The sequence below is a fragment of the Nomascus leucogenys genome, chromosome 1a (genome assembly GCF_006542625.1).
Source record: "Nomascus leucogenys isolate Asia chromosome 1a, Asia_NLE_v1, whole genome shotgun sequence".
Lineage (NCBI taxonomy): Eukaryota > Metazoa > Chordata > Mammalia > Primates > Hylobatidae > Nomascus > Nomascus leucogenys.
The window spans coordinates 7,906,585-7,930,071 of NC_044381.1; the positions used below are offsets into that span (position 1 = coordinate 7,906,585).

The 23,487-nt window shown below is 43.0% G+C and overlaps 1 protein-coding gene across 8 annotated transcripts in view; it reads left to right on the plus strand.

Annotated features, from left to right (window-relative positions):
• The window catches only part of KDM4C (lysine demethylase 4C), a 497,722-nt gene that overhangs the window by 468,988 nt on the left and 5,247 nt on the right, over positions 1–23,487 (plus strand). For all 8 annotated transcript variants that reach the window (XM_030812128.1, XM_030812213.1, XM_030811740.1 and 5 more), the window contains one exon: positions 19,213–19,332. In XM_030812128.1, coding sequence (XP_030667988.1) covers positions 19,213–19,332 — 120 coding nt within the window. The remainder of the gene's footprint in view (positions 1–19,212; positions 19,333–23,487) is intronic.

The window sequence follows — 23,487 nt, forward strand, 5'->3', positions numbered from 1 at the left end:
GTTAAATGAATTATTTATGCAGCTATTAAAATCATGTTTTTAAAGGATATTTAATGATGCAATATAATAAATGGAAAAATCAGGCTCAAAATTGTATATACAGTAAGATCCCAATTATGTATAAAAATATAAATATGCAAGGGAAAAATCCTCAAAGGAAATACATCAAAATGTTACTGATTATCTTTGGAGAGTATAATCATAGGTGATTATGATTTTCAACTTTATCACCTTCTTATAGTTTCCATATGAACGTGTTTTATTTTTATAATCAGAAAAAGTTTTTTAAGAAAAGATCTTAACCCTTCTGAGAACTACTTAAATCCTTACTCTTTTCCCCTAATTTTCCTTATCTAGATCTTTTCAGATTGCTTTGTCAAAATTTCATTATTGATCTTTAGCTCTTGTGGCATCTTGAAGCTCTCTGGAATATAGGAAACATATAGTTGCTAATAATCTGTTAAATGCTTCTGCTTTACACTGTTATTCCTTATGTAGGAGTTCTTATACTTAATTTTTTTTTAAGTTAATGCCTGCATTTTCCAATGAAGCAAAGTTTCTATGAAGTAAAAAACTATATCTGTTTAACTCACTGCTCATTCCTTTGTTCCCTAAAACACAAGAGATGCTTGAAAATTCCCAGGTGAGTGAGTGACAGCCCCACCCATCTACTTATTAGCCCTGTGGCCTCAGGCAAGTCACTCTTCTCTACCAGTGCTGGGGGATGTTGACGCTTGCCTGCCTACCCTACCAGGCTGTTTTAGATTCCAATTAGGATAACAAACATGATCGTCCTCTGTAGTTCTGTGTTCTGTTGTAGCCTCCTTTCTCTCATAGTCAGGGTTCTTGGCTTCTCAGTGTTTCCTTCACTATTTTTAATCCCAAAGGTGGCCTCCCAAGGGTTTCATCTCCTCCCTATCCTCTAGGTATATTCCTGTTTATGGAAATTAAATCCAGATGTGATTCACTCAATATTCACTAGCTGCCAGGAATTGGGTTTTGCTTTTCTGTTCTCTTCTCTCATTCTCCCTGCAAGATTGCATTAATATCTCCATTTTATTAATGAGAAAACCAGGACATAAGGTAGTTGAGTAGCTTATGCATGGTAATGGGTTTTCTTTGACTGTGAGTGGCCTGACCCCAGATCTTGGAAGCAGTACATGCATCACTTCAGCGTGAAGCGTCCTGGGTAGGTCAAGCCGTGCTCCCAGAAGTAGAACAAACATTGCAGAGCAGAGCCAGAGCCTTGGAAAGCCGGACACATAAACACAGGGCAGCCTTCTCTCCCGTGCATGCCTATCCTTAGCTTTCCTTTCATCTTTCTTTTTTTAGCTTTTGGAACTGACATGTATTTTTAGAAACCACTACAGAGAAATTGACCCCAAACCTGTCTTTCTCCATTTTGCAACATAAATTTTTATTGACATAGTAAAATATTTTATTCCCCTCATATATTTTAGTCCCTGCCAACAACAATAAAAAAGGGGAGAAAATCTTTCCTATATAGATGGAGCTTTTTTCCCCGCGTTTGGGGGTGAGAAGTTAAAGTCCTGGGGTGTTCTACAAGAGGACACAGTGAGCCCTGGGGCAGTCATCAGGGCCGATGTTGGCTCTCTTACCCAGGTAGGAAGAGCTACATGTGTGGCAGGCAGACCCAGGGTGCTCCTTGCTCTGCTAATTAGCTGTGCAACCAGGCAAGGGAGTTAACACCAGTTATCTTATCTGTAAATTGGAGATAGTAATGTCACAGGAGCCTTAGGGTGTTGCTTTGCCAGCTGGAAACCTCTGTGGCTGGTGGCGCCTCTGCTTGAGTTTTGCTCATGCCCGCTAGGCTCGTTCCGTCCACTCAGCCCAGCAGGCTACGCTCGGCTCATGCTACTGGCCCGGATCCCATGCCTGCCAAGGGCAAGCCAGGCTTGGAGCGGCGAGGTTGTGTGTGAGCACAGGGCCTGGCCACTGCACACAGCAAGGCATGCCAGCTGTTATGCTGGGGTGGGCAGCTCCAGGTGCCAGCTCCATGCGAGGCTGTGGCTGGACCAGATATACCACAAGCAGCTTCTGCTGTGGATATCAGCGTCTGGACAAGGGGAACACAGTGGCACCCAAAAGCTTGGAGATGCCAGGAAGTGCAGAGCCCCAAAGAGGATGTTACAGTGTGTTACAGCCCTGGCTTGGGGAACCCCAAGGTCTGGGCTTCCAGAAGGGCTGCAGCTTTTCTCTCCTCCTTGCCCACAGTGCGGTGAGCCGGGGGGCCATGTTTCAGCCCGTTTGTGTTACAGCTCTTTCAGGACCACCACCCCACTTCAGCTTGCAGCTCATGGGCTGGCCTGGCCCCGCAGCTGCTTCCTGTTGTGTGGGGCAGCTGCCCAGTAGCAGTGGAGAACAGGAGGGCTGTAGTGTTACAGCAGCTCTGGCTCAGGGAATTCCAAGGTCTGGGCACCCAGAGGGGTTGGCACTCTTCACTCTCACTGTCTGGGAGTGTGTCACCGCCTACAGCTTGGTGAGGCAGCCAGGAACATATTACAACCCATTTCACTCCCACCATTTGGCAGGTCTTAAGTTCTTGTCCTGCGTCCAGGAAGAATGAGATTATGTGGACAATTGGAGGGTGAGCAAGACAGGGGAAGCCTTTATTGGATGACCGAACACCTCTTAGTGGAGAGGAGACCTGAAGTGGGTAGCTCCTATCCACAGGCAGGTAGTCCCAAGGAGTGTCTGAGTCTGGCTGAGTCTGGGGTTTTTATGGGGTCAGAATGGAGGAAGTGCTTGCTGATTGGTCCATGGGTGGGCCTGGAAAAAGCACCACTTGACTGGCTAGAAGTCATCAAGGAAGTTCTCGCTCCCTGTTGCAGACTTCGCCCGGAATTGGCAGCCCAGCCTCAGGCGTCAGGCCATTCCTGGCTTGAAGGTGGGGTTTCACTAGGGATCCCTCCCGTCCCTCCTAAGAACCTGCCTGTCTTTTGCTGTCATCAACGTGCCACTTATGGCACCCAGGTTGTCTGCACCAAGGGGCACTTGCGTGCCCATGCCGGGCTGCCCTCAGGCCCCTTGGCCTCCCTCCTATGCTCCTCAGCACCCAAAGTGTCAGCCTCAGAACCAGTTTCTGGAGGGGCTGAGACAGTTTGGGATCTGGTGTGTCAGTGCCATCCTGAGCATGCACACGCCCGGCTGGGTCACAACAGTGCCTGGGCTCAGCTATCAAGACACGATGGCAACTTTGTTCCACTGCAGAGTGCATACCAGGAGTGGGGAGAGGCCAGAGAGTGGAAGCAGGCACTTCCGAGCCTGCCAGGGCAGGGGCCTTCTTGGGACCCTGAGAGCACAGGGATGCCCGGGTCCGGAGCCACGGCTGGGCAGCTGCAGCTGCACCTGGGAGCATAGGCTCCCGCCCTGCCAACTCAGTAGGTCACGGGGCTCCCGCTGGGATCACCTGTTCCCAGCCCCCATGTGCAGCCTTGGCCACGCCTCCCTCGCTGCAGCTGGCATCCTCACAGTGGCTGCTTCAGACGGGCCACTGCCACCAGTAGTAATAAATACTGGAATTTGTGTTGGGATTATTGAAATGTAATGCATAAAGCAGTTAGTGTGGTACCCAGCACACAGTCAACAAATGCAGGTGGTGTTTGTGGCAGTGGTGGCAGTGGTGATTATAGTTGATGGTGGCAGCCAGTAATTTTTGGTCAGCTCATTGGTCAGAGAGTCCCTAAGCACAAGATTTCTAGAAACATTTTTTCAACCTACATCTTCCATACCTTTAAAAAAAGAAGAGGTTACTGAAAGAAGGATCTAAGAGGAAGTGTCCGAAAGCTTTACACGTATAAATTCCTTATTTAAGCAGTTTTTATATTTTGAGCTTTCATGAGTGGAACCTGGAAGATTTCCTGTTTTGGCTCCTGGTATGGTGGGGCACAGCCCTGAGATCACGAGTGGAATCATTCCAGAGTACTGCAGAGAGGGAGAGGAAGGGGTCAGGGCTGCAACCCTGTCTCCTGTTTGGCCACACCACTCAACACGGTCAGTGGGATAAGCTGACCAGCTATGTGAGCCCACACAAAATCAGGTTGACAGTGGCGGAGCCCCAAACAGTGGTCCCCACAGAGTGCCGCAGGAGCCGCCCTCTGGCTTCTCCCTGTCACCTCTGTCTTTAAGGCCTGCATTATTGCTCTCACCACAGCTTGTCCTGAGAGAGGTGTCTATAATTAGCTCGGTTTGTGTGCAGGGTGGCTTAACGTGGAGCAAGTGGCGTGAGGAACTTTGGTTAATCTTAAGAGGAAAGTCCTGAACACAGTCGATGTCCTGGGAGGGCGGGTCACAGACACAGAGTTCCCACCTCTTTGCCTAACCACCTACAGTCACACACAGTGCCTTGTATTGCGGATATTCATGTGTGTATTTGAGTCCCCAGCTGGATCTGAGTCCCTGGAGAGAAATGTCTCCGAGAGGTCTGGGTCTTTTTTTGTCTCTGTTTTCTCAGTGCTGAGATCAGTCCCTGGCCCAGGGGACACACTCAGAGGGAAGGCGAAGGCAGGAATGCGGAGAATCTCTTATCAGCGGGTTAGAACTGCTGCTCTTGTGCCCACATTGCCTTCCTGGTCCCTCCCCCGAAGGCCCTTTTGGGTGTGGTCAACCCCCTAGTGTCAACTCTGTTTCTAGTTCTTGGCTTTTGTTATGCTTCCTCACTTCAAAGGAACCAGAAAAATAATTTCCAAAAACAGCTGCCTAACTTTATACTTTCTAGGCCTTTTAAAGTTTTTGCATGCCAGAATCTCACCTATTTCTAATATCATCAAGATGTGACTGCTTTGGAAAATAGACCTCTGAGGCTTAATGCTGTAGTAACTTCCAGAATAATAAAACAACCTCCATCTCTGGGACCTCAGTCCCTTAACCAAGCATTGTGTCCACTGTGGGCTCATCACTGGAGGGAAGGTGCGTACTAACAAACCAGTGGACCAGGCACTGTGGCTTACACCTGTAATCCCAACACTTTGGGAGGCTGAAGCAGGAGGACCTTTTGAGGGCAGGAGTTCAAGACCAGCCTTGCCAACATAGTGAGACCTTGTCTCTACAAAAAGCAACAACAACAAAAAACTAGCTGGCCTTCAGGAATTCACCAAATAAGTTTTAGTGCTGTTATTTCTGTGAAAATAACACACCTATCTTTTAGAAGATAGGTATAGTTGTGTGTGAGGACATTGGCCAAGTGTGGCTGGTGGAAAAAAAAAAATTGGCTGCTTGAGGAAGCAAGATGGGCTTCATTTCAGCTTAAGGGACAACCACAGCATCTTGGAGTTCAGAAAGGGGGTGTGTGTTTCCTTTGGAAACAAACAAGGCCAGGCGTGGTGGCTCACACCTGTAATTCCAGCACTTTGGGAGGCGGAGGCTGGGCAACATAGCAGGACCTCATCTCTACTTAAAAAAAAAAAAAAAAAAAAAAAAAAAATTAGCCAAGCATGGTGGCACGCACCTGTATTCTCAGCTATTTGGGAGGCTGAGGTGGGAGAATCACCTGAACCCGGAAAGCCAAGGCTGCAGTGAGCTGTGATAGTGCTACTGCAGTCACTCCAGCCTGGGCGACAGGAGTGAGACCCTGTCTCGAAACTATTAAAAAGGGAAAGTGGACAGTAGACTTGAGTTTCCCAGAATGGGAAAGTGGACAGTAGACTTGAGTTTCCCAGAATGATTAATGTCAGTACAGAAGCAGCTTGGCTTGAATCGATTAACCCAGAGCCTGAAATTACAGTGGTCTAGAACCAGCACAGAACATGCTTAGATACAGATACCTCAGTGTGGAAGCATTCCACGTTTTCTTCTAAGCATGTTAGAAAGCTCTCACTCTGAAAAAGATGCAGTCAGAAGAAGGGGCACAGAAGTGGTTCTCTCGTTATACACAGAATGTATAGTTTAGGCTGCGAGATAACCTCCTAGAACAGCAGTTCCTACCCTGCTGAGCATGAGATTGCCTGGAAGGGCATTTGGCTTGGACCAGCCGAATCAGAAATTTCTCTGGTGGTTAACATTAGATTTATTTACTGCACTAGAGAAATGAGTCTGATGTTGAATTTTTCAAAGCTGATGAAACTAAGTTTATAAATAGTTTATATGCCTTTTTACCAAGTAACTCTTGTTCTAGGAGTCTGTTCTAAGAATAGAGTCAGTAATTCAGACAAAGATTTATGAAAACAAATATACAATAACATTATGTATGATAGGGGAAAATTGCAATAACCTAAATATTTAATAGAAGAGTGGCTGAGTTAATTGTGGTGCATCTATACTGTTGCATATATTTGGCAAGTAAAATGGAGTTTTTAAAAGATAACTAATGGCTAAGAAAATGCTCATGATGTAATCGTAGGTGGCAAATAGCAAGGTACAAAATTATAAATGTCCGCAAAAGAAATATTGTAGGATTTCACTTTGATGAGATACCTAGAATAGTCAAATTCTCAGAGACAGAAAGTAGAATGGTGATTGCCAGGGGCTGATGGGAGAGAGAATGAGGAGTTAGTGTTATTAGAGTGCAGAGTGTCTGTTTGGGAAGATAAAAAAAAGTTCTGAAGATGGAGAGTGGTGATGATGTCACAACACTTTGAACTTAATGCCACTGAAATTTACAATTGAATGTGGTTAAAATGGTAAATTTAATGTTATGGATATTTTACCCCCATAAAAAAGAAAGGGCTCCACCCCAAAATGCTGTGGAAGGAAGTGAAGGAACATGGCATGAACTGCAATTCCAAGCTCTTGACAAATGGCTTAAGAGACAGATGAGCTGTGCTCTAACATGAAAGAAAATAAAGGCTGGACCTCTGCAGGGGAAAGATTGTGCATGTATAGGATGTCCTAATTCTTAAAGAAAAGAGCACAGAGAAAAATTCTTTAAGTTATTTTTAAAAATTAGAAGCACAGGAAAAAAAAAAAACTCCAAATGTGGTGACAGTGGTCACTTGTAAGTGATAGAAATATGAGGTTTTAAATTTTTTTTCTATCTTTAAGAAATTTTACAATTTCTCCCTAATGAACACATAGAAGCTCAGAATTACTCATAAAAATACTTTTTCTTCTTTTTTTTGTTTTATAGAGATGGGATCTTGCTATGTTGCCCAGGTTGGTCTTGAACTCCTGAGCTCAGGTGATCCTTCCATCTTGGCCGCTCAAAGTGCTGGGATTACAGGCATGAGCCACCGTGCCCGGCCTTAAAAATAATTTTTAAGTGTTTCCGTTCTTTGCTAATCTCTACATGAAGGGTGCTTGTGACATGTTGAAGAAGCAGTCCAAAGTGGTGTATCCCCATCAGAGTAGCCCCCTTGAGAGGCCGTTGCTAAGAGCTGGCCATTCCTCAGGTGCTTGGTGACTTTATTGTCTAGAATACATTCTTGTGGATATCCTCAGAGATGGCACATCCTTGCACTGGGGGGTATTGAAAACTTGGGAGACTGCAGCCGGTCATCTAGGACCAAGCCTTGTAAACAGGTAGGTGCTTCTATCAATATGCTCCCTTCTTTTTGAGGAGGATGGTTTTGCAGCTGGGCCTGTGCATGGTGTGGGAAGCCCTCCAGTTTTATATTCCATTGTTAAGTGAGAGGTTTCTTTCCACTTTGTGGGAGGAGGGATCTGCCATCATGCAAACTAGCGGTTACTTATCAGGATCGTTAATGGCAACCGACAGAAACTGACATTGATTTAGGCTGTACAGAAATTTAGTGAGAGGTTATTGGGGAGCTTCCAGAATCTCCAGGAATGCAGAAGAACAAAGGTCAGAAAATAGGCAAGAACAAAAAGGAGGCTGTTCAGCTGCAGCTATGGGCAAGACCAGGCCACAGACGCCATCCAGGAAGGACACACTGCCTCCCCCTATGTGGTGAGACTGGACCTAGCGTCTGCTGTAGGCCTGCGGGTGCTGCTGCTGTCGCTGTCTGAGAGAATTCTCCCTTCTACTTGTTTCTCTGCCTCCCTGATCACAGGTTCTAAATCCTAGGCTGGTGCAGCCCACTGGCCAGGCCTCTGTAGCTGTCTTTGCTGTGAGGGAAGCTGGGGAAGGGAGTGTCTGGCAGTGTTCAGTGACTGTGATGTCAGGCCAGCTCAGGCCGCATTAGACTGGGGAGAAGTGGGTTCCAAAGCTGGGCAGCCGAACAGATGACAGATAGCCACTACGATACTTAAGAGGCTGTCAGTCAGTCTTGTTAATCCCTGCCAGGGTCCAGTAATGAGCAGGTGATTATCTCTGGAAACGCTAGCAGCTGTTGGCATTTTGCCCCAGGTCACCTAAGCATTCTTCTCAAGGGGGACTGCCAGAGAAGCCAAACTATATGCCGATTAACTGCTGGGAACACATGTGCCACGTCTTCATCTGATGCAACTCTGCTCACAGATGGGGCTGCCTGCTCTGTGGTTTATACACGTAAGGAGTAGTGATGGGGGTGGGGATAGGGCTAAGGCAACGTTTGAGGACAGCAACTTCTAGGGGTCCCTTTAGAAGGATCTCATAAGAGTTCCAAGAACTCAGTGACTTCAGAATTCGGGTGATCAGACTGGCAGATGAATTTTTCCTTTTAGTTGGTGGAGCAAGTATAGGAGTTTGGCCCTGACTTTGGCAGGAATGTAATGACACCATCCTCTTGCCCTAGGTTGAGTACTCCTATCAGTCCTTGAAGTAACTGATCATAGCCAAAAGGCCACTCTTCACCGTGATTATGATTTCTGTCTTTAATTTTCACATCATCTGTTTAGTACTGTAGCTATGGGCTTACTGGCAGCTCCAGACACTAGTGTCCTTGTGAACAAGGCTCTGGTAGATTTCAGGCGAGTTTACACATCCCTGGAGGCAGTACAGCAAATGGCGAACAGCTATTTATGTTAGGTGAAGACGAACTGCTTCAAAGAGTCTAGACAGCAACTGAGAAAAATGCATTTGTCAAGGTTTTAATGCATATAATTTTCCAGCAAAGGTGTTTACTTAATCCAATAATATACTAAGTAAACTGCATTAGGAAAAGCCTCTTTAGCATTTTACATCCTTTTCTGAATCGACCTTAGATTCTAGATTGCTTAAAAGAAGTCGCCCAAGTCAAAGAGAGCTTTGGGGATACCTGGAATTCTCATTTTTAATGTGTGCCCCAGGGTTGGGAACACACTTTGAGAAGCTGTGCTCTAGTGCCTGGTTCCTGGTGCTGAACCCAAGGACATGTGAACCAGCTGGAGACCCGTAAGAGGGAGGGCAGACCACTCAAGCTGTTGCATTCCACAAATTAAATCCCTTCATTTTTAGACCTTTTGATATACTTAATTTTTTTCAGACCTTTTATTTATTTATTTTTAATTATACTTTAAGTTCTAGGGTACATGTGTACAACATGCAGATTTGATATATAGGTGTACATGTGCCATGTTGGTTTGCTGCACCCATCAACTCGTCATTTACATTAGCTATTTCTCCTAATGCTATCCCTACCCCAGCCCCCCACCCCTCAACAGGCCCCAGTGTGTGATGTTCCTGCCCTGTGTCCGTGTGTTCTCATTGTTCAATTCCCACCTATGGGCGAGAAAGTGCGGTGTTTGGTTTTCTGTCCTTGCGATAGTTTGCTGAGAATGATGGTTTCTAGCTTCATCCATGTCCCTGCAAAGGACATGAACTCATCCTTTTTTATGGCTGACATGGTATTCCATGGTGTATCTGTGCCACATTTTCTTAATCCAGTCTATTATTGATGGACATTTGTGTTGGTTCCAAGTCTTTGCTATTGTGAATAGTGTGGCAATAAACATACGTGTGCATGTGTCTTTATAGTGGCATGATGTATAATCCTTTGGGAATATACCCAGTAATGGGATTGCTGGGTCAAATAGTGTTTCTAGTTCTAGATCCTAGAGGAATCACCATACTGTCTTCCAGAATGGTTGAACTAATTTACACTCCCACCAACAGTGTTAAAGTGTTCCTATTTCTCCGCATCCTCTCCAGCATCTGTTGTTTCCTGACTTTTTAATGATCACCATTCTAACTGGTGTGAGATGGTATCTCGTGGTTTTGATTTGCATTTCTCTGATGACTAGTGATGAACATTTTTTCATGTGTCTGTTGGCTGCATAAATGTCTTCTTTTGAGAAGTGTCTGTTCATATCCCTTGCCCACTTTTTGATGAGGTTATTTGTTTTTTTTTTCTTGTAAATTTGAGTTCTTTGTAGATTCTGGATATTAGCCCTTTGTCAGGCGGGTAGATTGCAAACATTTTCTCCCATTCTGTAGGTTGCCTGTTCACTCTAATGGTAGTTTCTTTTGCTGTGCAGAAGCTCGTTAGTTTAATTTGATCCCATTTGTCAATTTTGGCTTTTGTTGCCATTGCTTTTGGTGCTTTAGTCATGAAGTCCTTGCCCATGCCTATGTACTGAATGGTATTGTCTAGGTTTTCTTCTAGGATTTTTATGGTTTTAGGTCTAACATTTAAGTCTTAATCCATCTTGAATTAATTTTTGTATAAGGTGTAAGGAAGGGATCCAGTTTCAGCTTTCTACATATGGCTAGCCAGTTTTCCCAGCACCATTTATTAAATAGGGAATCCTTTCCCCATTTCTTGTTCTTGTCAGGTTTGTCAAAGATCAGATGGTTGTAGATGTGTGGTATTATTTCTGAGGGCTCTGTTCTGTTCCATTGGTCTATATCTCTGTTTTGGTACCAGTACCATGCTGTTTTGGTTACTGTAGCCTTGTAGTATAGTTTGAAGTCAGGTAGTGTGATGCCTCCAGCTTTGTTCTTTTGGCTTAGGATTGTCTTGGCAGTGTGGGCTCTTTTTTGGTTCCATATGAACTTTAAAGTAGTTTTTTCCGATTCTGTAAAGAAAGTCATTGGTAGCTTGATGGGGATGGCATTGAATCTGTAAATTACCTTGGGCAGTATGGCCATTTTCACAATATTGATTCTTCCTATCCATGAGCATGGAATGTTCTTCCATTTGTTTGTGTCCTCTTTTATTTCCTTGAGCAGTGGTTTATAGTTCTCCTTGAAGAGGTCCTTCACATCCCTTATGAGTTGGATTCCTAAGTATTTTATTTTCTTTGTAGCAATTGTGAATGGGAGTTCACTCATGATTTGGCTCTCTGTTTGTCTGTTCTTGGTGTATAGGAATGCTTGTGATTTTTACACGTTGGTTTTGTATCCTGAGACTTTGCTGAAGTTGCTTATCAGCTTAAGGAGATTTTGGGCTAAGACAATGCGGTTTTCTAAATATACAATTATGTCATCTGCAGACAGGAACAATTTGACTTCCTCTTTTCCTAATTGAATACCCGTTATTTCTTTCTCTTGCCTGATTGCCCTGGGCAGAACTTCCAACACTATGTTGAATAGGAGTGGTGAGGGAGGGCATCTTTGTCTTGTGCCAGTTTTCAAAGGGAGTGCTTCCAGTTTTTGCCCCTTCAGTATGATATTGGCTGTGGGTTTGTCATAGATAGCTCTTATTGTTTTGAGATACATCCCATCAATACCTAGTTTATTGAGAATTTTTAGCATGAAGTGCTGTTGAATTTTGTCGAAGGCCTTTTCCGCATCTATTGAGATAATCGTATGGTTTTTGTCGTTGGTTCTGTTTATGTGATGGATTACATTTATTGATCTGCGTATGTTGAACCAGCCTGGCATCCCAGGGATGAAGCCAACTTGATCATGGTGGGTAAGCTTTTAGATGAGCTGCTGGATTCGGTTTGCCAGTATTTTATTGAGGATTTTTGCATCAGTGTTCATCAGGGATATTGGTCTAAAATTCTCTTTTTTTGTTGTGTCTCTGCCAGGCTTTGTTATCAGGATGATGCTGGCCTCATAAAATGAGTTAGGGAGGAGTTCCTCTTTTTCTGTTGATTGGAATAGTTTCAGAAGGAATGGTACCAGCTCCACTTTGTACCTCTGGTAGAATTCGGCTGTGAATCCGTCTGGTCCTGGACTGTTTTTGGTTGGTAGGCTATTAATTATTGCCTCAATTTCAGAGGCTGTTATTTGTCTATTCAGTGATTTAACTAATTCCTGGTTTAGTCTTGAGAGGATGTATGTGTCTAGGAATTTATCCATTTCTTCTAGATTTTCTAGTTTATTTGCATAGAGGTGTTTGTAGTATTCTCTGATGGTAGTTTGTATTCTCTGTGGGATCAGTGGTGATATCCCCTTTATCATTTTTTATTACATCTATTTGATTCTTCTCTCTTTTCTTTATTATTCTTGCTAGCGGTCTATCAATTTTGTTGATCTTTTAAAAAAATCAGCTCCTGGATTCATTGATTTTTTTTTTTAAGATTTTATTGCATCTCTGTCTTTTTCAGTTCTGCTCTGGTCTTAGTTATTTCTTGCCTTCTGGTAGCTCTTGCTTCTTTAGTTCGTTTAGTTGTGATGTTAGAGTGTCGATTTTAGATCTTTCCTGCTTTCTCTTGTGGGCATTTAGTGCTATAAATTTTCCTCTACACACTGCTTAAATGTGTCCCAGAGATTCTGGTACATTGTCTTTGTTCTCATTGGTTTCAAAGAACATCTGTATTTCTGCCTTCATTTCATTATTTACCCAGTAGTCACTCAGGAGCGGGTTGTTCAGTTTCCATGTTGTTGTGTGGTTTTGAGTGAGCTTCTTAATCATGAGTTCTAATTTGATTGCACTGTGGTCTGAGAGACAGTTTGTTGTGATTTCTGTTCTTTTACATTTGCTGAGGAGTGCTTTACTTCCAATTATGTGGTCAATTTTAGAATAAGTGCAATGTGGTCTTAGGAAGAATGTATATTCTGTTGATTTGGGGTGGAGAGTCCTGTAGATGTCTTTTAGGTCTGCTTGGTGCAGAGCTGAGTTCAATTCCTGGATATCCTTGTTAACCTTCTGTCTTGTTGATCTGTCTAATATTGACAGTGGGGTGTTAAAGTCTCCCATTATTATTGTGTGGGAGTCTAAGTCTCTTTGTAGGTCTCTAAGGACTTGCTTTATGAATCTGGGTGCTCCTGTATTGGGTGCATATATATTTAGGATAGTTAGCTCTTCTTGTTGAATTGATCCCTTTACCATTATGTAATGGCCTTCTTTGTCTCTTTTGATCTTTGTTGGTTTGAAGTCTGCTTTATCAGAGACCAGGATTGCAATCCCTGCTTTTTTTGCTTTCCATTTGCTTTGTAGATCTCCCTCCATCCCTTTATTTTGAGCCTACGTATGTCTCTGAACATGAGATGGGTCTTCTGAATACAGCACACTGATGGGTCTTGACTCTTTATCCAGTTTGCCAGTCTGTATCTTTTAATTGGGGCATTTAGCCCATTTACATTTAAGGTTAATATTGTTATGTGTGAATTTGATCCTCTCATTATGATGTTAGCTGGTTATTTTGCCTGTTAGTTGATGCAGTTTATTCATAGCATTGATGGTCTTTACAATTTGGCATGTTTTTGCAGTGGCTGCTACTGGTTGTTTCTTTCCATGTGTAGTGCTTCCTTCAGGAGCTCTTGTAAGGCAGGCCTGGTGGTGACAAAATGTCTCAGCATTTGCTTGTCTGTAAAGGATTTTGTTTCTCCTTCATTTATGAAGCTTCGTTTGGCTGGATATGAAATTCTGGGTTGAAAATTCATTTCTTTAAGAATGTTGAATATTGGCCCCCACTCTCTTCTGGCTTGTAGGGTTTCTGCCAAGAGATCTGCTGTTAGTCTGATGGGCTTCCCTTTGTGGGTAACCCGACATTTCTCTCTGGCTGCCCTTAATACTTTTTCCTTCATTTCAACCTTGGTGAATCTGCCAATTATGTGTCTTGGGGTTGCTCTTCTCGAGGAGTATCTTAGTGGTGTTCTCTGTATTTCCTGAATTCGAATGTTGGCCTCACATGCTAGGTTGGGGAAGTTCTTCTGGATAATATCCTGATGAGTGTTTTCCAACATGGTTCTATTCTCCCCATCACTTTCAGGTACACCAGTCAAACATATATTTGGTCTTTTCACATAGTCCCATATTTCTTGGAGGTTTTGTTCGTTTCTTTTCACTCTTTTTTCTCTAACCTTGTCGTCTCACTTAATTTCATTAATTTGATCTTCCATCACTGATACCCTTTCTTCCACTTGATCGAATTGGCTGTTGAAGCTTGTGCATGCGTCACAAAGTTCTCGTGCCATGTTTTTCAGCTCCATCAGGTCATTTAAGGTCTTCTCCACACTGTTTATTCTAGTTAGCATTCGTTTAACCTTTTTTCAAGGTTTTTAGCTTCCTTGCGATGGGTTCAAACATGCTCCTTCAGCTTGGAGAAGTTTGTTATTACCGACTTTCTGAAGCCTACTCTGTCAACTCGTCAAAGTCATTCTCCCTCCAGCTTTGTTCCGTTGCTGGCGAGGAGCTGTGATCCTTTGGAGAAGAGGCGCTCTGATTTTTAGAATTTTCAGCTTTTCTGCTCTGGTTTCTCCCCATCTTTGTGGTTTTATCTACCTTTGGTCTTTGATGTTGGTGACCTACAGATGGGGTTTTGGCGTGGATGTCTTTTTTGTTGATGTTGATGCTATTCCTTTCTGTTTGTTAGTTTTCCTTCTAACAGTCAGGTCCTTCAGCTGCAGGTCTGTTGGAGTTTGCTGGAGGTCCACTCCAGACCCTGTTTGCCTGGGAATCACCATTGGAGGCAGAACAGCAAATATTGCTGCCTGATCCTTCCTCTGGAAGCTTCGTCCCAGAGGGGAGCCACCTATATGAGGTGTCTGTCTGCCCCTACTGGGAGTTGTCTCCCAGATAGGCTACACGGGGGTCAGGGACCCACTTGAGGAGGCAGTCTGCCCTTCCTCAGAGATCAAACGCTATGCTGGGATAACCACTGCTCTCTTCAGAGCTGTCAGACAGGGAAGTTTAAGTCTGCAGAAGTTGTCTGCTGCCTTTTGTTCAGCTATGTCCTGCCCGCAGAGGTGGAGTCTGGAGGCAGTGGGCCTTGTTGATCTGCAGTGGGCTCCACCCAGTTCAAGCTTCCCAGCTGCTTTGTTTACCTACTTAAGCCTTAGCAGTGGCAGACGCCTGTCCACCAGCCAGACTGCCGCCTTGCACTTCAGTCTCAGACTGCTGCGCTAGCAGTGAGCAAGGCTCCATGGGCATGGGACCCACCGAGCCAGGCACGGGAGAGAATCTCCTTGTCTGCTGGTTGCTAAGACCTTGAGAAAAGTGCAGTATTTGGGCAGGAGTGTCCCATTTTTCCAAGTGCAGTCTGTCACAGCTTCCCTTGGCTAAGAATTGGAAATCCCCTGACCCCTTGTACTTCCCAGCTGAGGTGACACCCTACCCTGCTTCAGCTCGCCCTCCCTGGGCTGCACCCACTGTCCAACCAGTCCCAATGAGATGAACCAGGTATCTCAGTTGGAAATGCGGAGATCACCCGTCTTTTGCATCAGTCACGCTGAGAGCTGCAGACCGGAGCTGTTCCTATTTGGCCATCTTTCAGACCTTTTATTTTTAAAAGAAACGTTTTTACCCCGAATGAAATCTTACTCAGAAACCTAATTTGTAAATAAAATCAAAGTTCTACTCTGAAGCCCTCATAGATGTCCCCCCTTGCAAGGACCCTGGATACCCCCACCCCACAGAGCCATGGGATTTAGTGTGACAGGCCTTACATGTGGGTGCAATGCCCTCTGTCTGTCCCTGGCTTGGGCTGCTGGGCTTTATTGCCTCCTAGTGTCTCACACATATTAGGTGGTCAGTAAATAGGTTTTGAATTAGTGATTGAAACAATTTTGGGGACACCCACCAGCTTCTACTTTGGAGAGATCAGAGAAGCCTAAATATCAAACCTTTCAACTTCTTTTCATCAGCCCACATGCTTCTAGTCTCATTCTTGTTTAAATTTATACCCCACATAGTCATAGGAAGTTGCTGGCAAACTCAAAATGTGAAACAGCTGATGATGAATTGACACTATTTCTTTATGGATGAAAGTAGATGTTACAGAAATAAGCTCTTTTATGTTGTACTCGGAGCCACCTTAACTTCATTTGGAAAGTAGCTAGGGAGTAAATAATGAATTTTACATACTAAATAAAGTTATATGCTAATCAAAATATATGTCCTTCCAGCTGAATGACCTGGTGAAGGGTGAGAAAGGAGCTGTTGTGGATGAGAATCGTGCCCCCTGGTTTTGGAGGTGGGGGAGGCACAGAATAACTTATCTTGTTACATAGTTGGTTTGTTATTTTTCTTCTTCTATAAATAAAGAAAAAGAGTTCTGAAAGCAACAAGATTGAGAAAGCAAACTGAAGTGCCTTCTTGAGTTTGGCGTGCGAGATTATGAATTTGATCATTGTGGCTGATAGAGAGTAACATTAGTATACGGAGCAACATTAGGAGGAGGCTGAGCAGTAAGTAGTTAGTTGAGGTCAGGCACTGCCAATGCTAAAGTAAGATTTCTTGTGAGTAAAAGGTTAATTTACAATTAGTAATAAAAGATATCAAACTATCTCAGGCATTGTTTCCAAAAGCCTTTTGAAAAAGGAATTGTCACTTAGTAAAGTTCATCCATTCAGCTTGTTGATACAACTATGTTTTTAAGATTAAACTGCTCGAATGCAACTTATGCTTGTCTAGTCCACGTTTCTGTGTCCCTCACCTCTCCTTGGTGATATGGTACCTAAAATTGCAGATCGGGATTTATTTTGAGGGATTTTATTTTAAAGGTTAATCAAGTTCTGCTGAAGGGCAAGTCTGTAAAATTAAGGAGCTAAATGATAAAGAGAGGGAGGCCATAATTCTCCTGCTTGAGATTTGTTTGTGGTAGGTAAGAAAGTGCAGGGTACAGCCTCCTGTATTTCCTGAGGCTTTGACTTGCCTCTGTTGGGATTCGAGAAGGACCCTATAAATAGCATGTCTGTCCCTGCCTGAGGAAAAGCGAGACAAAAGAGTCAGGATTTGGAGATGTAAAGTATCGCCTTTATGAGTAATAAAGCAAGTACCGAGGAGTGTGGCTTATATCTGTGGGCAAACAGGTTTCAAATACTGGATCCTGGAATGATCTTACCTAGTGATGGGCAGTGCAGGAAAGTGCAGGCTCCTCTCTGTGGAAGGAGCAGAGCAGAGTGCAGGTTCTCTGTCTGCATGATGGCTCCAGAGAGAAAGGGAAGGAGCCGAGCTAGAGGTCACCAAACTTTCTTGGCTCACAGGCACCCTTAGTACCTCAGCATGCTTTCTGTAGTGCCTCTCAGTCAAAAGAAATACCTAACAGTTCTATGTGTTAAGTAAATTAGGTCCAAATAACTCACCAGTATTAGTAAGCTGGGTGCCTCACAAGTGTCGCCGTGCTTCTCTTGAATGTATCCTACAGGGTCCCTGTGAGTTTGCTGTAGCACTGCAGGGCACCATGGCACATAGTTTGGGAAATACGGTCTCCTTCAGAATTCAAAAATAAAATTAAGTCAAAACCAATCCTGTTGTGAAAGGCTAAGAGGGGGGTGAAGATGAGCCAGATGGATTACCCAAGTGGAGATCCCTCCACATGGGAGAAAGCTGTAGCAGCGGGAGAAGCATATGCCACCTCCTGCCGCCATGCTTACCCCAGCACCTGGGCTCCAGCTCAGAGGAATCCAGAGCTGATGCGACTCTCTAACCTCGGAGACTGACACATGTAATCAGTTTGTACTCAGAAGCTATACCTTCCAGTGTTCTTGGTACCACATAAATCTTGGGAAGGGAAATGGAAAGAAAGGTGATAACCCCATGGGCATACATTGAGTACATCTCCACAGCCTACCCTTTCAATTCCACATGCCCTGAGGTCAAGTATTATGAAGGCCAAGGATAGCCTTACTTTCATTTGACTAAGTTAGATGCATATTGTCAGTTCTGTAGAGCCTCCGAGCAAACTATTTTTTTCTTTGCTGTAGCTCTAATGGAAGCATAGCCTGCAGTTAGAAAAATGAACAGCTGGGCCTTCCATGTATACTCCTAACCCAGCAATCAGATGGCTACTCCTTTATAAGGCACAATTTCTATTAGTCATAAGAAATAGTACATGGTAGATTTCCAGTCATAAACAACTAAATACCTCCTGTGTATGCCTCTCATTTAAACCACAGAATGTGCCCAGTCTGCTTTTATAGCTTGATTGGTCAAGTGTGCGTTTCAGTCAGATTGTCCTCATCAGTAAAATACCAGTATTAGCAAATCATGAATTGCTAAATGTGCAAAAAAATAAAAATAAAAATTACCATAGTCAAGTATTTAATTCCCTTGTATTAAAATTGTATTGTGTCCTACTCGATACATACAAATTTAAAAGTTTGCAAACTGTGTCTGAGCAAATGTTGAAATGTTTTACTATCTTCCCTGTCCCCCTCCCATGCCTTTAAAAAAAAAAAAAAAGCACCTTTCACCTTTCAGGATTAATCACCTGGGGAGTTTGCTCTGAATTACTGCTTGGGAGGTAGCAATGTGAAACACAAGATCTGAAATGAAAAGATTCTGATTATGGGTGCCACCATGATTACCTGCAGAAAAAGGTGGGCTCATCAATTAACAAGAGATGCTGGCAGAAGCACATTTATGTAGGGGGGTCCAGGGGGTCTTTAGAAGGGGCGTGCTAAACAGGACACACCCACCCAGCTCCACCCGCCATGCTGCAGGTGCTCCTGTTTTCCCTTCCCTGCTGCATTGGCAAGTCCTACCGGCTTCAATCGCAAGCCATTTCTCCCCTGCTCCACTTCCACCTGGGTGTCTCTTATTCTTCCATAGCTTCACTCCTCCAGAGATCCTGGCAACTTAAAGGAGCCTCGCAGGAGTCTCAGTTTCCTTGCCAGTAAAATGGGGATAATTAATAGTCTCTTTCTATGTCATGGGGTGATTATAAGATCACATGAGATGTACGCTGAAGCATTTTGTTAACTGCAAAATACTATATAAATGTCAAGTGTTATAAATCATTAGCTGGTCTATTCCTCAGCTAAAGCGGTTTCTGTGCATATTTTAGTTACCCCCTGAACAATTCTTTTTCAAATAGCAAATGTAAATGCTGCTGTTTTTTTCTGCTTGGATTATGGTGGCTCCTTTGCAACTTTATGATGTAGGCTGAATCTTTAAATACTCCTTTGGCTCATATCTCTTCCCCTGAACACCCGTGCGAGATCACAATCCATAAAACACAGAGGCAGTAATTCCTTTTAATTGCCAGGAGTTCATCATTTGGTAAGTTCTAAATGCAGTCACTTAGGCACTCCTCTTGAAAAGCCTGTCTCTGTTTATTCTGCAGAGCCGAGACTGTCTGAAGCTGGGCCCACCTGCCGAGGGAGAAGTCGTCCAAGTCAAGTGGCCTGATGGCAAACTCTATGGAGCAAAATATTTTGGATCAAATATTGCCCACATGTACCAGGTGGGTTCTTCCTTCTCTGTGATGCTTGCTAAGATTGACGTAAGTCAGAAGGAGATAGTATCTCAAGTGTGCTGATCAATAAGCCATGTGAATCTGGGGCACCTCTTATTTTGTGCAGGAGGCAAAGATTCAATGTTTAATGACCCAGGTCAAAACCCTGGAGTTTTATTACCAAATTGGACACTGGGAAACTCTTAACATTTGATGAGTGGTTTAACTGTAAGGAATATGGTTCTGCCAGAAAGATATGTGACTAGAAGACAAGCTGCCTCCCACTGTTTCTGTTGTATGGGGAGAGACTTGTTGGCCGATTCATCTCACCTTTAGCCAAGACAGTGATGGCCACTCTTCAACCAGCAGCCCCTGAACTGGTGGCTTTTGCTGAGAGACATAGTCTCCCCACTCCCCCCATCTCAGCAAAGCTAGACAACAGTGCATTGACATGGATGTGGCCAGTTAATGTCACAAGGAGCTGATGGTTATCATCCACCCAAGCTTAAAGGAATGCTTGTTTAAATGAAAAGTACAGCTATCAGTTGGACATTCTGTTCACTAGGGAACCCTCCATAGTATTAAAGAGTATATATACAATTTAAAAATGAATTACTTTTATTTCACCCAGAAATGAAAATGAGTTAAGCTTTAATAAGGGAAACAACATGGATAGCACATGTACATTTATATTCCTTCCGAAAGGTTTTAAAAGGGGACATTTAGAGCCAATACATTGTGGAATTTTCAGTAACACTGTGTCAGAAATCAAGATTCTCAGGCTAAACTGTAGAGTGAAAACAGGAAGGTTGAAGTAAAAGGAGAAAAAGCAAGAAGGTTCAGGTCTCTTGAAAAACAGCTTGAGAATGATAAGACTGTCAGTTTCAACAGAGAAATTGTTCAAAGACTGATGAGGAGCAGGAGCTTAAATGGAAGAGCGCATTATAAGACACTGCATCAGGACCTGGATCACAGTGGAATTAAAGGTGTTCAAAGAAGTTTGAAAAACCTAGGAGAGAGTGTTTTTCATGGTCTAGAAAAACCCAAGGGGAATGGATAGGGGAGGATGTATACACATACATTGTGTGTGTGTGTCTCTGTGTGTATGTGTGTCTGTGTGTGTAAAGGCCATTTCCCCCTTTGCATATGGTATTGGTGACAGACTCAAGATACAAACTCAAGTTATTTATAATAGTAAAGGTACTGGAGCTTCATTGCATTAGAATGACCAGAATTAGGCAAAAATCGCAAGACAGGCTATAATACTGGAGGATCCTGAAAAAGAAGCATTACTACATAATGCAAAATAAAATAATTACATTTAATTAAATAGTAAGTGCAAAAGTAAAGCTTCTTACATGTAGCAAAGCCATTTGCTACATGAAAAGAATCACATAATGAGAATATGTTGAAATTCAGGCTAATTAGTAATCAGTGTGTTAACTTCAGTTGAATTTATGATGGTCTATCAACATAAAACTATGAGCATATTTATAGACTCAATGAAAAAGTTAAGACTAATATTAAAATTGTCTCTCAAGCACAAGTAGTTTAAAATTCCTCATTAAGCCAAGTGGCCTTTTGAGATCATTTGTGTTTCGTGTCTAATTATTCAACTTCACCATCAAATGAACAAAGACAGTTTTAAAAATAGATATGACAGATAAATAAATACCTGCTGCACAGTGCTTAATATCCTAGGCATATGCATTTTTTGACCCTCAGAGTAGTCCTACAAAATAGATGTTACTGACTCCTATCTTACAAATGAGGGAAGAAAGGCTGTGAACAAAATTTTAATGATTTAAGAATAATCTTTTAATAATTTGTCCAAGAGCACACAACTGGTAAAGAGAGGGCCAAAATTCTGTCTCAGCTCTGCCCTAACTAGGGTGGACAACCATCCCTGCTTGCCTGGGACCATCCCTGATTTTAGTACTGAAAATAACTACATCCCAAGGGACCCCTGAGTCCCAGGCGAACTAGGATGGTTGGTTACCCTAGTCCTAGCACAGCGTACTCCCTTCTAGGTTTGTAACTGCCTTTTTGTCTTTTAGATGTTTTAAGGGGTCTAAAACAAATGAAAACAGGCACAGGTGGTTCTAGCTATACTATCAAATCGTGTAAATCAGATGACACTATGGCCTAGTTAAATGTTAAAGAAATGATTTTGCTCAAACAAGGCCAGGAGGAAAACCCTTCCCACTGTCAGCCCTCCCGGAAGTGACAGCAAGAGTTCTCATGTGACTGGCACCTAATTCCACTATACTGTTAAGCTTATTCAAATTGCTAACAGTACGTGGATAATAATATGTTCAATTATATGTTTGATCTTTGTTAAGACCGTGATGGATGTTCATCAGTCAGAATTGGTAACTTGTGCCTGAGAGACATACCCACCTGGGCGTGTCAGCAAACCTAGACCAATGCATTCGCACAGATATGGCCAGTTAATGTTATCATCCGCCCAAGCTTAAGAGAGTGTTTGTTTAATGCAAAGTGCAGTGATATATCAGTTGGACATTCTGTGAATTAAACAATAAGTGTAGCTGGGCACAGTGGCTCACGCCTGTAATCCCAGCACTTTGGAAGGCCGAGGCAGGCAGATTACCTGAGGTCAGGAGTTTGAGACCAGCCTCGCCAACGTGGTGAAACCCCGTCTCTACTAAAAAAATGTATAAAAATTAGCCAGGCATGGTGGCGGCACGCTTATAATCCCAGCTACTTGGGAGGCTGAGGCAGGAGAATCACTTGAACCCAGGAGGCAGAGGTTGCAGTGAGCCAAGACTGTGCCGTTGCACTCCAGCCCAGGCAACGAGAGTGAAACTCTGTCTCAAGAAAAAACCAAAAAAAAAAAAAAAAAAAAAAATTAGTGTAAATTTTTTTTCAAACTCTAGAATTTTTTTTATTAACGTGGCACAGCTGTGTGGTTTAACTTACCTTTTGACTAGAAGTACAAGCATATTTTCATTTCTTAAAAGTAAAATTTCAGACAAAATTTAGGGACTTCAAAAATATCATGTGGTTCAGAATTAGAACATATTAAGTATTCTACCTGATTACATCCCTCTTGTTTCCTGCTAGATTAGTTCATGTTGGATTAAACCTAAACCAATCTAAACCTAGGTGCTCTAGGTTTCTGTTAGCTGGTGTTATTTACCTTTTCTTTGATAAAATCTTTTAAAATGTTAAAAAAAATTGGTTATGAAATTATTTGCTTCCATTTGGTTAGTGTGAAAAAAGTTTTGAACATTTTGTTTTAGATGATGATGTATTTTCACACATTGATGAGGTTTACATGTTAGGAAGTTGAGAAACAGATTTTCCCAGCTCCTTTGATGGCATTTGACTGAATTTGACAAATGAGTTTTGAAAGTTCAAGGTCTGTAAGAAATGGAGAAATTATTTTATCTGGGAGGATTATTATATGAGAGTAAACAGGCCGGGCATGGTGGCTGACACCTGTAATCCCAACACTTTGGGAGGCCAGGGTGGGAGAATTGCTTGAGTCTAGTCAGACCTTGTCTCTACTAAAAAAACTAAACTAAAATAAAATAGCTGGGCGTTGTGGCACACAGCTATGATTCCAGCTTCTCAGGAGGCAGAGGTGGGAGGATTGCTTGAGCCTGGGAGGTTGAGGTTGCAGTGAGCTGAGATCAGGCCACTGCACTCTAGCCTGAGCAACAGGGCAAGGCCCTGTCTCAATTTAAAAAAAAAAAAAAAAAAAAAAAAAGGAAATATATTATCTTTTCTTTCAGAGAGAAACAGTTCTCCCTGTTACGTTGTCAGAGTCTCTTAAAGAAATGAGCGGTGTTAACAGACCCAACCCATTTTAATGCTAAATTTCCCACAATCTCACGTTTTGTGATTTCCATTTGATCAGCAGCTATTTTTCTTGGTTTTTGCTTTGCCAGATAAAGTTTTCATATCCCATATTCCAAGACACTCATTTCCAAGAATTTTGGCCTGTTTTAAAATGTATTTTGTATTTAGTTTATTTATTTTTTTGTTTTGAGACAGCATCTTACTCTGTCACCAGGCTGAAGTGCAGTGGTGCAATCTCAGCTCACTGCAACCTCTGCCTCCCGGCTTCAAGCAAGTCTCCTGCGGCAGCCTTCCGAGTAGCTGGGACTACAGGCATGCACCACCATGCCTGGCCAATTT